Source organism: Perissodus microlepis, chromosome 20, assembly GCF_051167445.1.
Source record: "Perissodus microlepis isolate ML-2025 ecotype Zambia chromosome 20, ASM5116744v1, whole genome shotgun sequence".
NCBI classification, from domain to species: domain Eukaryota; kingdom Metazoa; phylum Chordata; class Actinopteri; order Cichliformes; family Cichlidae; genus Perissodus; species Perissodus microlepis.
In genome coordinates this window covers 26,997,890-27,013,420 of record NC_140480.1, presented here as the reverse complement: position 1 = coordinate 27,013,420, position 15,531 = coordinate 26,997,890, and the positions used below count along the sequence as shown (strand labels likewise).

The 15,531-nt window shown below is 39.5% G+C and overlaps 1 protein-coding gene across 3 annotated transcripts; it reads right to left on the bottom strand.

The window, feature by feature from the left end:
- Positions 1-1,329: 1,329 nt before the first annotated feature.
- On the bottom strand, positions 1,330-14,846 carry LOC146364707 (proteolipid protein 2-like). 3 transcript variants are annotated; one of them, XM_084916219.1, is made up of 6 exons: positions 14,620-14,846; positions 13,384-13,468; positions 4,005-4,160; positions 3,813-3,911; positions 2,347-2,443; positions 1,330-2,245 (listed from the first exon to the last, which is right to left on the bottom strand). In XM_084916219.1, the coding sequence occupies exons 1-6, from the start codon at positions 14,631-14,633 to the stop codon at positions 2,232-2,234; spliced, it is 465 nt and encodes a 154-aa protein (XP_084772345.1). In that variant the 5' UTR covers positions 14,634-14,846; the 3' UTR covers positions 1,330-2,231. The 3 variants fall into 3 exon arrangements, with proteins under 3 accessions (XP_084772345.1, XP_084772344.1, XP_084772346.1); XM_084916218.1 differs by lacking the exon at positions 14,620-14,846 and having other exon boundaries at positions 13,384-13,584; XM_084916220.1 differs by lacking the exons at positions 13,384-13,468; positions 14,620-14,846 and adding an exon at positions 11,772-12,370.
- Positions 14,847-15,531: the final 685 nt, after the last annotated feature.

The following is a 15,531-nucleotide window of genomic DNA, read 5'->3' as shown; positions in this document are numbered from 1 at the left end:
AATGTGATATCGATTCATTAAAATCCTGAACCGATTTTTTTATATAAATTTATTTAGCCGGAAATGCCAGAATCTCAGGTTAAACCGCACAAAATTTCAACAACCACCAAACAGCTAAAACAGTAAATGAGAGCAGGTACACGGATTCTGCACAAAGTCTCCTTTCTCCCCCGACGGCACGGACACGGTCGGGGCTCAAACCCGACAGCTCGCTGATTCTGATGTTTCGGCGGGTCCCTGCTTCTGAGCTGCAGGTTTTATCTCTCGCCAAACAATATTGACTGAACCAGCAGCAAAAGAAGATCCAAACTACCTTCACATAAACATTGTCATGAAATACCTCTGACTTTTGCTGTTTTGCTTCCACCACGATAAAAATCACACTTCATGGACAGCTCTCTCTCTCTCTCAGTATACTTCAAGAAAAGTTTCCCGTCTAAAAATCTGTTCTCTGCATTATTCGCTTGCTTGTTACGCACAAGTCTACCGTTTTTTTACAGCGCTGTCGGCCGCTGTCTTTTCCTTTTACCTACTTTAGAAAATAAAACCTAATTTCTGCTGAATTCTGAATTGTAACTTGAATAAATGCTTTTAAAAATTGAATTTGAATTAGTCTGATTTGAAATTCAATTTATTGGTTTGAAAATGATCATCACTAAATTGAATTTTATATTTTGAAATTGAATTCCTTTGCTTTGAAACTGTATTTTATCCTTTAAAAATTTAGCTCTCGAATAATTTCACGTTGTCTTTTTGTTTATCTCGTGCTGTATTAACCCAATTTTTATAGACCTGATAAGGACCAGGTGTCCTGACATGCAATACCTTGGAACAGATAGTGTACTTTTTACCATGACTGTATACACTTGTAAATGAAGCACTTTAAGATAATTTAGCAGGACACATGAGTGTACAGAGCAAGCCAGAAAACTGTTTTTCTTTGTGGTAAAATGGCTTTTGTTTCCATTCGAACTTTTAAAATACAGACTCTTGTAAAGCATATTAAAATGAAATTTTAAAAAAAGGAAAAACACCAAAGGGGTTGAAAAACACTGGCAGTACATATCCTAATGTTAACATAGCATGTTCAAAAAATGGACTGTGCTACTGAGCAGTATAAAATGTCTACAGAAAAATATTGTACCACCTTAAAAATGTGTTATAAATGTAAGAAAAATGCATAACCTGAGCAAGAATCCAAGAGCAGTAGGCAAAACTTGAGGAGGATGATGTAATTTTAAATAATAAAAGTGTGGTTGTTTAGTTAATGGGCTATCTATGGGTCCTAAATTCCAAAACTCTAGAAGAAAAACGACCAAAGACTGCTGATTAATAAAAATGAAATCAAATGTTTTAGTACTTAGAAACAAAAGATGAAACAGAAGAAGGTGAGGGAACTGGTTACTCTGAATGAGACTTTTAAGGCACTGTAAAACACACAGAACACTGTTAAATAACAGAAAAGCAATGGTTTAACCAGCTGAGAAAGTACAAAAAAAGTCCCCCAAGAAGAAATTTATAATATTAAACGATTCAAAAAGCACCACCTCTGTGTCAGTTACTTCTGAAGCCCAAATAACACAGTTACTATTTACTACAGCAGTCCATTAACAGTAGACAAGTGTATTAGACAAGTTGCATGATGACATCATCCAAAGTCCTCCTAGAAGCAAGTCTGGCCATTTGGCATCTTGATAAGACCATTGGGCACTTATATGGGGAGATATTTTAAAGGATTATGAAAATGAACTCTTATTTCAGTGATTAAGGGGACACCTGGAAAAAAGAGTGCTTTATGAGTTTGCTGCCCCCAAAATAATGTTTTAAAAAGCTTTTTATCACCCAGGAGGTTATACTTTACCAGCGTCTTTGCTGTTATGGAATTATCTCAGAAGCATCGGTTGAGGATTCTGTGAGTGCTAGGTTGCTCTTTCATAATATTTCCCGTTTTACTCTGGTTGGAATAAAAGTTTGAGAGGGGAATCCCTCATGGAGTAGACATACAGACAGATGCCAGCACCCCTCATTAAGGCTATGTCATCTTCTTCTCTGGCTTCATTCTTTAAGATACATTTCATCTGTTCAGGCCATGCAGCAGCATTTATTAAACTGTGACTTGCTCATTTTACTGTCCATCCTCCTCTCTGACCCGCTCCTCTGTTAACCTTTGCCCAAATGACTGCTTTTGGTTCTTCTGTGTTCTTGACAGAAGTATTTCTGTCTGAGAACATTTAAACTCTGCCATCTGTTAAAAACAAAAACAGTCAAGACATTAGAGAAAATTGCACATATCAAATAAAACCAAGAACGTGTTTTGAATGCATTAATAAAAACTGTTTTTCTCACCAGTTGGAGCTGCTGAGTGCTGTCTGTTACTTTGGATTTGGAGGAAGATTGTGTAGGTGTCGTATGCAAATATCAGCCCAGCGATCAAGCCTAACACCTAAGAAGCAAGAACTGACAATCAGAATCACAACTAACACAAATACAATCTAAATAAATTATCAGTATTTTGTTAAAGTTAAGTGCCAGAAGACTTTGTGCTCTTCACACTATTAGACACTTTGGTTCATGAAGAAGCCAATGTGGGGACAGGCTTGTGCCTGATATACAGCTGCAAAGCACATGTTTGGAACTATACACGTGATTAATACAAAAGACTACGTGTAGACATAGCATACCACGAGGATGGTTGTGGTGGGGAAATGAGATGTGAAATTTATCTTTAACATACAGAAAATTTACTGTCATTAGGAGCATGATCAACTTCTCTCACTCAAAGGGACTTGTCAAAATTGCTCATTGTTCATCTGAGGATTTGTGAATCTGCACTGAGTGTTTTCAGTGAGAGCAGCAGTATATTCAGCCAGACCTCATGACCAAAGTAATACAGTGACAGTTGTCAGTACATCCAGTAGTATATGGCAAAAAACTACATTAACTCCCATCTTTTTAAAGGTTTATAAAATTCAGGGTCCCTGGTCCCTATCATGCTTGTGACATATGATATAAGCATGACATCATACTGGACAGGACACCACATATCTGCAACTTGCATGCAAAGTTTTTAAAGGTTACAGGTGTATCGTGCTCAAAGGCAAAAACTAATGATAAAGCAACTTTAAAATGGGGTTGTTGTTTTTTTACATTTTTGTAAAAATATGTTTCTCTACTGTGTGTAAACAGTTATGACACCACAGAGTCTGATATCAAATTAGTTTTTGAACCCAGACTAGCTACTGGTGTACTCTGTTCTCTGCTCATTGCAAAGCCTTTTAATAACGCCGTTACATTGTTAATATAATTAGTGGCTGTAGCTACCAATTTTGTGTGCAGCTACGCCTTTCCTCCTCTGAATCCCAATGCACTGTAATGCTGCTCGTTAGCTGTTTCAGACTGATTTTCAGTCATCACCGTGTCCTGTTTTTGGCAACAATAAACTAACATTCAAACTAAATGACATGTGGATTCAGTGTTATATCGGGATTTTTGTTTGTCTTAGAAATTTTTGAATGAGCTAAAGTAAGGTAATAAGTCACAGTCTACAGTTGTAGTCAAAAAGGAAGGAAGTATTGCAGTATGAACATTACTCAATGTTGAGTGCCTGCTTTTTCAGAAAGTCTGGGTGTTTCATATTGAACACAAAAAAGTGACAAAAAACACCAGGCATTCAGTTTTCACATGTATAACTGGCAGCACCGAAATTAGTCAGTGGTAACAGCCATCAGTTGTCAAAATAAACAGAGAAATAAATATGAGCAGATTCAGTATGCAGCTAAGAACTCAGGCTGAGTCATTCTGGCTTAACTAACCGCGCCTGCCATACAAGCTCCATCCCTAGATCCTCCAATCAGATTGACCAGAGAGGTGATGATGTAGAGGACGGCACCAACAGCAGCACGGAACAGATCCTGCACAAAGGGAAGCGAAAGATGAAGCATTATGCAATTTAGCACAAAAATGTGTCAGAGGGTGTGCATGCAGTTATGTGTGTGTGGACTCACAGTCCAGACCCAGTTGATCCCTAAGAACTGCTTGTCCAGGTCCATCATGAAGATGCCGAAGAAGATCGTGGAGAAGGTCATCTCACATATGGGCACCGTAGTGTAGCCTCCACACCAGGAAGAAACATAGCAGATGATGACAATAAAACTGACAAGCTAAGACAGAGATGAGAGAAAATAGAACATAAGACTTGATATGAGTGTAAATTTCACAGGAAACTAACACCCACACTGCGTAAATTCCTCTACCCTGTTAGAATTTCCAGGTATAAAAATCAGCTGCAATTTCTCTGAGATAGGACTGCACATTTTTGTAGCGTCACACAGCAACAGAAAATAATCTGTCTATAGAGCTGTCACGTCCAGCTGGACAGTAAATGAATCAAATCAAACCTATTCATTTATATAGCACTTTTCACAGGATAAAAACCACAAAGTGCTTCATAGTAATATAAAATAAATACATAAAATACATTAATAATAGGGCTGTTCGATATAACGATATATATAGGATGACGATATAAAAACGTCTATCGTTTCATTTTACGCTATCGTTTGTTTCGTGGTGTCGCAAAATAAACTGTTTACGGCAATATTTTTTCATCGTTTTGATGGTCACTGTAGTGGCTATATTAATTTCTTAAAGTTCTCTCTTTCTGTTATATTTTATATAACCACACTACGGAGGGACAAGCGCCTGTTTTTATGCGTTGTGGTTAGCAACAACGACGGTAACAGCATCGTGTGTCCGCTTGTTTATGTTCCACATAAACCTTTCACAATAAAGCTCAAGATCCTGTTGAGACTTTTCAAAATAAACTGAATCACGTGAAAGAGCAGATTATATATGGATGAGAATTAAAAAAGAGCCGCCACGTGCTAAAAAATAAACCTTAGACTCAAACGTTAGAACAGGCTTTTCCCCGCAGCACGCCGTGTAATAAATACTCACAAAGAAAACGGCGGCCTTTACAACTTATGTCTAAAAATGTATCGTTTCATGCATCGGTTAAAACACTCGACTCCAGCTACATGACGCGCAGCTGGAAACACTTCCCGCAAGATGAGCTGCCCGAGATTCACAGAATTTACAGAAAATGTTACATTTTTGTGATTTACATCGTTATCGGACGATAGAATTCTTATATTGGGATATGAGATTTTGGTCATATCGCACAGCCCTAAATAATAATCAAACATACAGCAGAAATGTAATTAAAAGCCAATCTAAATAAACAAGTCTTAAGCTACTTTTTAAAAGAATAAATACAATCAAGGCAACGCAATGATGGAGGGAGAGCATTCCACAACCTGGGGGCCACCGCTCTAAAAGATCTATCACCTCTGGTCTTAAAACGAGTTTGTGGGACTACCAACAGCCTTTGATTAGATGATCTCAGGCTGCGAGAGGGAGCGTGGGGTTCTAAAAGATCAGAAATGTAGGCAGGGGCATCACAATTCAAAGCTTTAAAAGTCAATACCGGGATTTTAAAATGAATTCTAAAATGTACTGGAAGCCAGTGTAATGAACGTAACACTGGTGTAATGTGCTCTCTTTTTCGTGTCTTAGTTAAAAGCCTTGCAGCAGCATTCTGGACTAACTGGAGACATTCAAGATTCCTTTTGCTCAAACTAAGAAAAAGACTGTTACAATAATCTAAGCTGGAGAGCCTGACCAGGAGGAATCGAACATTAACTCTGCTCTTCCAGGGCACCCTGAAGATTCGGCTGCTGGCATTGGCGAGGGAGTGCGGCCGCCACTGGGGTGACGTGAACGCCAAACTAGAGTCCATCGCAGGTCGACTGCAGGTATACGAGTCAGACCTTCTGAGGAGGGTTTCACTTTTCTCTCTTCTTTATAATTGACTCTTTTCTCGCTCTCTCAGATCCTTGTCTCAGAGTGGGAGGGATTTGAAGCACAAAGGGAGGAGCTTGTCGTTTGGTTGGCTGATATGGATGTCTGCCTGAGTGAGGTTGACCAGCTGACAGGAAACATCTGTGAAAAACTGAAATAACTGCAGGTGTGGGGTTGTTTTGATATGACATATATTTGATATGATACCTTTAAAGGTTCTTCAATGAACCACTGAAAGAAATGGTTCTTCAAAGAACCATTGTTTGAAAGGTTCTTTGTGGCACCAAAAAAGGTTCTTCTATGGCATCAGTCTAAAGAACCACTTTTGGTTCCAGTTGGCACCTTTATTTTTCTGAGTGTATGCCATCATTATTCTGTTTACAGTAAATACTAAATACTGAATATTATTGTGCAGCACGTAAGATCGACAGCGCACACTGTGCTTTGAGGTAGGAGCCAAAAAGGGTGTAGTTTGTGTGTGTGAGCACCCTTGTGTACACCTGTGAGCATGAGCGCGCTTGTATTTAACAGGTTCCTCAAGTAATGATCTGCTAGAGGGCACACACACAGATACAAACATCCATTCCCACCCTCATGCTCTCATATGCAATTACTCAGCACTCACCCAACGTGGAGACAGACATAAATAGACACTGTACACACAATCACACTCCCCAAGCGTACTCTATACCCCAGGTCTAGGTACCCTTGCCCCGGGAGGGGGAAACTGCACCCAGACCCAGGTAGTGTGGAGAGAAGCAGACTGCCCCAGCAGCAGCAGGGAGGCCCCACATTCCAGACCCCAATCGGACGGCCAGCTCCTCCTCCCAGTCCCCCCACCCCAACAGGCAACAGAGAACGGGGGTGTGTGAAGACTCCAAACCTCCCTCCGCCCGCTCATATGTAGTGTTGATGCATGTGTGCACTAAGGTGCATTTAAAACCCAGGAGGGCATGGAGCTACCTGCCAGAGAGCAGCAGGTAAGCGCATAGCCCCTCCTGATAGCCCTCAATGTCCAGGCCCATCCGGACCGGGGCCCAGTTCAGCAGCGCCACCCGGCCCCACAGAGCCCGTGACAGGCCACCCGACCCCACCACAGAGAAAACTGCACCCACCCTGTCATCCAATTCAATTCAATTTTATTTATATAGCGCCAAATCACAACAAAAGTCGCCTCAAGTAGATCCACTTATCTTCCAGACTACACAAGACAATAGACAAATATCTGGCAATTTGTACAGTTTAATGTTTGGTTGTTTTAACACAAGTCATTTCCCTCGAGTCATGTAGGGTGATGTGATAAAACTTCGACTCAAGAGCTTAATGTGAAGCTGACAAACACTTTAAAAGGTATTCATTCTCTGCCTGAAGGAAACATAAATCAACTACAAGTAAAAGTCCTATATTCCAAAGCTTCTGTAATCATATTACTCAATCCGTACTGTTGTCTTATTACTATGCATATGGAATTTATTATGAGTCTCCAAGTGGTGCTGATTGTTTTGCATTCTCATACATTGCGTTAGATTTCACCAGCTGACTAGAATCTATAACAAAAATCTTAGTTTGTAAATTGCAACATATAGAAGAAAAGCAGTAGAAGTGCAATGACATCAAGTACAGTACTTAAGTAAATTTACTTAGATACTGATCCACTGACAATACAGAACTTATGAAAAGTATTTAAGCTTAAAGTGACTCATGTGTTAAGAGATCACACCGCTGTGAAATGCAAACAAAGGCGTTAATGTGAAAATAGAGATTGAAAATGTGACGTCATTTCTGGGGTAAAACCAGTCGCATGACAGCCACGGGAAGCCGACGGGTAAAGAGATCGGTTTTTATCGGATTACGTTGAGGAAGCGAAATTGTTCAAGCCATGTTTCCGAAGTAACAAAGAGCCGACGGATGGCCTGGATTGCAGCCATTCGAAGACCAAATATAACTTTCCAGAACACTCCAGTTCACAAGTTAGTCTGCTCCAAGCATTTCCACAAAGTCTTCTGTTGTAGTTATTACGTAATTTATCATAACATAATTGTTGATGTAGGTTACAAATAAGTCTTATATTGATTTGAATTGAATTCGATGCGCTTTGCTGCTTTATTCACTGTAGCTTTGCGGGCTAATGCTTGTTGTGTTTTGTAGGAAAACCAGCCTACAAAATGCAGGAATGCGATCCAGACTGGGCACCCTCTATCAACCTGGGTCATACCGAGTTTAAAGCTGCTACCACAGTGAGATTTGATCGGTTAAGGGAGAAAGCGATATCAAAACAGCCACGAAAAGTCACACATATATGTGCCCAAATGGTGAATAACTGTTTTCCAGTATGTTGTTTTGCAATGCGTTTTTTTTTTTTTTTTGCATTGTTGATTTGATTTTCATCGAAGCAGCTAATAAAGCATGATGGAATACAAATTTGCTTCTTTCTTGTAAGATTCTATAATAGAACGAAACAATAAGGCCAGTTATAAATAAAAACAAATTGAATGAATTACGAAACACTTATTTTATTTCTATTAGATGTGAAAATGTTGTGAAATACTACAACCTGAAATGACAAATAGATTGCGTTGGCCTGTACAGGAAATAAAGGAAAAAAAATGTAACAACAGCTGTGAAATGGAATAGTCCAAATCACCAAAGTAAACTGGACCTGGGCTTGTTGCAAGGATCTGAAGTTACTGAACATTTTGTGAGTGTATGCACTAAAACTTAGGACCATATAATAATAAATATGTGCGTGATGAAAGTTGGGCAGCATGCTAACGTCCTTACTCCACTCTGTATGTTCGTATGGGTCTAACCCTTTCACTCCTTTGATTTTTTTCCTTGTACTTTTTTTGCCTTTTCATCAAGTCTGTCTTCGTACAGACCTGCCGCGTTCTCCGTCGTTTTGTACGTAACTGTTTTTGGGCAAATAAAATGCAAGTAGGGATTAAAACCGCAGAATTAATGATTACCGGTGCTGGAAATGCTAGCGCTTGATGCAGTGTTTTAATTTTGTTGCCACTCGTACCTACAATGCAATGCGCGAAAGTAGAGCTGGGCGATATAAGATTTTTTCACATCACGATATGTTTTTTTCATTTCAGGCGATAACGATATATATCACGATATAAGCCAAATAACTATATTTGTAAGATTTAAATGTGCCGTTGCTCACAAGTAAAATGTGAAATAATCAGCAGCTTGTTTTGATTTAAATATTTATTTCCCATAATAAGTTCAACAGGGTAAATGTACTTAAGGAACATGAGACTTTTTCAGATAAATAAAGGCAAATATTGCAAACTACACAAAAGGCAGCCGCTAAAGCGTTTAAGTTTCAAAATAGAACAAACAAAACAGACTACTAAATTGTCAATTCCACTTAGAAGCAAAATATTAATTCTAAAAATAAATCTGTTGTTTTACAGAAGAACAGACAAAATTGACTAACTTTTATCAATATCAAATAAACTGAGAACTAAAAGGAAATTCTCAATCTCTCCTTGTTGTATAGCTTAGCTTTTCAAACAGTTTTAACAGTTACTTTAGTCTGACAAAAGCCGAATGACGAATTAGCACTTTCAGTCAGAAAGCGATTTATTGTATTTCCAGACTTGCTTTCGGCACAATTTACAGTGCGCGCTACTCTGTTTTTGTCAGACTTGAAATAGCCAAAATACCTTCACACTACGGAACTTCTATGGCTCTTCCGTTCGACAATCTCTCCGGCATTGGAACCATCATCATCTGTTTTCTCTTCGGTAACCTTCAGTCACGCTCTCGGTTGATTTTTCTCTAGTCGGCACACTCATTTCCTCCATTACCCGGGCGGCACGGCGGCTGGCTGCTTCCCAAACAAATACACATGTGCGGCTTGGCACTTGTGCTGTACGTAAACAAGTCACGTGACGTGACGCTGCGGCTGTGATTGGTTCGGCTCGGCGCTAGTTAATTTGGATTGGCTGTCCTTCTTTTTTTTTAAGTGGACAAGAGCGGTGAGGCCTATCGCAATAGTTTAACTTTTCTATCGAGAAAAAGTTATTTCGCAATACATATCGTTATCGTTCTATCACCCAGCTCTACGCGAAAGTCACGTGTTCTGTCAATCTCTATAGTGGTCAAGGACAGTAAAGTAGGACAGTATTCCCAGACAGGAAGTCATTTTAATTTGCCACTAGGACAGTTTATTATTAGGAGCTGTAGGTTGTTTGCATTTATACTTCTATTCCTGCCTTTGCAGGGTGCATGCAGTCCTGTTAACCAGAGCCAGATGTGCAAACCTATAATGTGGGATGGAAAATCCTTTTATGAGCCTTTATACTACCAATAATGTGATATACTTTGCATTTTGCTACTCTGGCTACAGACAATATCCAGCCTATAAGTGAGCACATGAGACGGTGGGCTGAGTTAACCTATGTGACCTTTAATGATCAGCATCTCAGCTCCTTGATGCCAAAAGCAAGAACAGTGGAGCACCAGTGACAGGTGGAATCCCTTAACCTCTGAGAATGCACATACAGTGGAACCCCGACTTACGAATACCCCATTTACTCTGATTGGCTGAGTCTACAATGCCCACAATGCCTTATGAATCATGTGACAACCCCTTGGCTTTTGTAATGGACTGTGTGCACGAGAAAATGCTAACTTCCTGGTTTGAGACCGGATGTATGGTTGTACATTTCCGGTGGCTTTACTTTGCGGTGAATCCCTAATGTGAAGATATACTCCAAAATCATGTCCAAAACATGAAAACGGAAAGATCGCGTTAAGTTACAAAGAGCAGAAGGTGGGAAAACTCACCACTGTTGTGTCATAAAAAAAATCTAAAGATCAATTTTGACGTTTAAAGCGTTTAGATCGATCAGTTGTTTACATCACTCAACACAAGCAGAACTACATTACAAAATCAGAAGACACATCATCCATATTCAGAAGCACATCTCTGTATAGTGACAGTTCTTATGATTTAAACAGGCAAATGTTCAGCATTCAAACTACAGGTAAACAATAGTCAAAGCCAGATGTTTCCCCGTTATGTCGATATCAGCTAGTCAAGTACACACCTACACAGCATGTTAACAAACCGTGAGAAAAAGCCACACAAAAAATGAATGATTGCTGGTAAGGGTTTCTATACATTAGTATTTACAAAAAGTATGTTGTGACTTACTTTCAAAATTACAGTGGTCCCTCGCTATAACGTGGTTCACCTTTCACCTTGCTGTTTCGCAAATTTTTTAGTGCAAGTTTGCATGGTTTTTTTTTTTACATCACATTGTCCTGATCGGCTGCCGACAATCTCCTCCGTGCTGTCTCTCCAGTACAGTACAGAATTGCTGCATCGATCGCTAGCAGTGTGACTCTGAAGTGCAGTAGGGGGGCCGCTGTTTGCAAATACTGAGAAATACAGAATTTGAATCCTTTCTCTGTTTTGCTCTGAGGCGCAGGGAAAAATATCGACAGGTCAATGAACAGCATCTACATATATATTCCGTAAATGCCCAAGACATCTCGAGAAATCTAAATCGCCCCTTGATTCATCCATTTGGTTGACTTGTTTTGGAAAAGCCTCAGCAAGGAGCAAATATCACACCGGAAACGAAAAACGCACTCGGATATGCTAAGGCGCACATGTCCTGTAGGGCGCTTCGTTTCCGGTGTGATATATATGGACAGACTAGAGTGAGAAATATGAATAACAAAACAGAAGAAAACCGAGCAAAGGGAAAATGACACATTAGTGATTAAAAAATCAATAGATACAGAACATAAATCCACGTAACCATCTATAAATTATTGATTAGTTACAAGTGAGCTTTACACGCAGCATATTAAAGCCATATCTGTGAGTCGTTAACCGTGGATCATCACAGCAGAGCTGCACACAAATATCACAGTGAGAACAAACTTACTATTTCTGCTGCCAGGATGAACCCTTTCTGGGTCTTCACGTAGCTTTTCAGCCTCTCCACGCAGCTGGGAGAGCCGGACGCACTTGTATCAGCCATTCTGTACTTTATCAAAGTTCACTAAACAGACAGTGTGCTGCGTGTGTTCGACCCCGAACTACGAGCAGATTAAACAAATGTTCTTCTTTCTTTCTTTAGTGGAGGAAAGTTTAGAGAGTGCTGCCCTGGTGCGGTTTATCGTTGCTCTTGCTTAAATTGGCGAGTCGTTATTTTCCCCTCAGAAGAGGTCTTGATGAAATGTGCTGATTGGCTTCCAGCCAGCACGACCACAGAAGCTCTGCGGAAACTCTAAAAGAGGGAGGGACAAGGAACCAGCGTAGGAGTTCACTGCCGGGCTTTGGCTCGCTACCGCTTTCCTTAAGGGGAGCTGTTTCCCTGCAATTACCCGAAGTTATTTTAATGTTTTGTTATGTCATTTTAGGTTGTTTAAATTTGCTTTATACCGTGGCGCTGCCGGGGATTATTTAACTGCAAATAAACAACTAGATTGTTGGGCTGGTGCTTGTGCTTTATTAATATTTGCACAGAGCGCTCAAATCCCTAAAAACTATATGTAGGACGAAGAGAATGGGTTGCTAGAGAGCAAAGAGACCATGCAAGTTACACGTTTACCTACAAATATGTTGCTTTATTACATACTTTCCCCGTCTCCCTTAAAAAGTGAAAACAAGAAGGCTGACAGGAAGCTAAACAAAAGACTAGCGCTTCAGGCAACGGTAGCTTTTTTCTTTTCATTGTTTTCCTTGCATCATATTCGCTGACATATGCATAATTTGTGACTTTGTGCACACGCAGAGCAAAAAAAGAAAAAAAGTGCGACATGCCAGCTTGCACGTGAACAGGGGCGTTTCCAGGTTGTTTTCTAATGGGGCGGCAAATGGCATGGAGCGACGACGAGCACGAGGCATGAGGAGGTATTTGATCAGAAATAAACCCAATGTAGAAAACTGGTGTGTAAAACATTTTCAGCCTTGTGTGGAGTCTTGATGCAGATGGTATTATGAGAAATGGGAAAACTTGTTTTGTGGTTAGTGGAAAGTGGAAAGTAGTGATCCATTAGGAAATAAAGGAGCAACCAAAAGGAAGTATTTAAGTTGCAGCTGGAGATGATTTTTATTACTGTGCAACATTATCAAAATATATAGTGTGTGGCATAAAGTACAATATTTGCATTCAGAGTATGTTGCACTATTAAAAAGCAACAAAATAGAGTAAAATTAAACACTTCAGTAAAACACTCCACTCCAAGTTACTTCCACCACTACAATACCTGTCCATGTTCTTATCCAGTGGGCAGTGGGAATTTAAGTCATTTGTTGAGGGGTATCACTGTGGGTCGGTCATACTCCCACCCTAAATCTAACTCTTTGGACATTACCTTGATGCAGGGCCGTGCAGAGACGTTTAAAGGGTGCTCAAAGTTAAAAAGGGGCACACTGAACCAGGCTGAATAACAACAACACACATTCATCAAGAATCTAATATGGGATCGCATCATACTATATCACTGTTGTGAGGTGGCGACAAGGCAAAGCAAACGTAGCCTATGTTTTACCTGATGGGTACAATGTTGCTGTTGAGGGGTTTCTGCTGCTCCTGCTGCTGATAGTGCTGGAGGGCAGGACTGTGTTGATCTGAGACTGTAGACATTAAAAAGTCCATAGGAGAGATGGTAGCTGATTAAACAAGTATCATGAGATAATAACAAAATGCAAAGATTGTTGACAGCGCTTGGAACCATAAGGCAACAAAAAACTGTGAGAAATAAACTCGGCTCTGCCTGTGAATCACTCTTTGCTTCTCTTCTTCCTTCCATCCCATCATTTCATATATCACTCTCCACTTGCTGTCTATCTGAGAACAAGGCACAACTTGCTATTGCAATAAACTATAATCTAATTATCCACACCTAACAACTCTTGCACTTAATCTATAATAAAATGATGACAGAAAAATGTTATAGCACTGCCTTTAGTAGCCTCACACAGCTCCTACTGTTTACTCGTCATGTCCTTACCAGGCATGTCTGGACAATGTTATATCATGAGTAATAATTTTTTAAAAAATCCATATACATAAAACAAACACATGCACGCACACACAGTGACATTTTAGACCTTCTTCAGAATACTGTATGTACTATGGGCATCATTGTGCTGATCCAGAATCCTTACATTATTATTTATTACTAGAGCTACAATAATAAAGCAATGAGGAGGGGGAAGTAATAAATATGAAATAATGTATTTATGATTATTCCATTTGTTTCACTATCCACTCTGTGCAGGGGGAAAGCTTATTACATTTTTAAACTGTAGAGATATAATAATTTTACTGCTGTAAAATCCAAATTTTGTCTTATTTAAAATAAATATAAATCTAATATAATCTGCTTCTTAATGTATGTTCTTTAAAATACAGCGTGTTTTTTTAAAATATTATAATAATGCATAATTATGTGGACATGCATATTAGATCGTTTTTAGTGAAATATAATCCCCCCCAGAAAGGCAGCAAAAGCTCTGTAACTTACTTTAAAACTAAATATGTTCCCTAAAACGGTGGACAGAGCTACAGACCCATGACAGCCTTACCCAGTGAGCTAGCAACTATGACCAGCACTACTTGTGCAGTTAATAAAAGGACAGGTAATGTTTGTCGCGCTGTTGCACACACAGCACGCTCATTTGTTTCAGTTCGTCAGCTGCCCAAGACAACTTACCAACGTGTACGTAATAAGCTAATACTCCTGTGTGCTATACACTACAGTGTACGCTGTACACCTACTTACTGGTTTTGTCGCATCAGTCTGTATGGAAGAAATATAGTAAGTCTGTGTCTCTGAGTTAATTTGTGTTTCTCCTACAGCTCCGGACTGCAAAAAATGCGCGTGCTCTTTGTGAGCTCGTTCCCGGCTCGTAACCAGCGCGTTCTGCCGTCAAGGGCGATCATTGGTTAAATGTGATCATGTGACTGATGCAAGCCAGATCCTTTTATTTAGCAAAACTGTGATTAATAGTATATATTATTGTTGAGGGGCACAGACAGGACTCCGCACGCCACACACATTAAACAAAAATAAATAAATAAAATTTTTTTTTAAAGTTGCCTCTTTGGGCACCCATCAGGAAAGGGGCGGGTGCTCAAGCCCATCCAGCCCCCCCCCCGCACATGCCTGCCTAGATGATTATACGTCCCCTTCTTTCTTTATGAATACACCAGATAAAGAAAAGAAGTGTCGAACTGTTTACTTTCAGTGTTAATGTTGGATGTTGTCAAATTATGATATGGGGGCAAAAGGGATGAAAATGCTATTTTGGGCATTTCTTTTACTTATCTAAAAAGTTGCCAACAACGTTAGCTCTTAAAGGTAAAAAAAAAGTTTTTGTCTGTTGAATTCCAGCACTGCTTACTTTTTCTCTCATCCTGAATATTTTGAAAAGTATACCAAAATTAGCTTTAATTTCCAAAGGTAACCATGACATAAAAAGCCCTCAAATGCTTAAAATGCTTGCTGGCTTTCTCACAGAAAGTTTGAAGACATCTTTATCTTCTGTACCTTTCAGCTGGAATTATAAAAATATGCTTTCCAGCACTCACAAACACTGTATAGCCTCTATACTTTCAACACCATAAAATATTTCACAAGCTAATGATATCTTTGAAGACTGCATAAGGCATGAGTCATTTTAAACGGAAAGCA

What these genes read in the sequence shown, in the direction of transcription:
- LOC146364707 (XM_084916218.1), bottom strand. Translation starts at nt 13,569, where the DNA reads ATGGTTCCAAGCGCTGTCAACAATCTTTGCATTTTGTTATTATCTCAT. An exon ending in GGATCAACTGGGTCTGGACT is followed by an intron (nt 3,912 to 4,004) that starts GTGAGTCCACAC and finishes CCCTTTGTGCAG; the next exon opens with GATCTGTTCCGTGCTGCTGT. An exon ending in GAGCTTGTATGGCAGGCGCG is followed by an intron (nt 2,444 to 3,812) that starts GTTAGTTAAGCC and finishes CTTGCTTCTTAG; the next exon opens with GTGTTAGGCTTGATCGCTGG.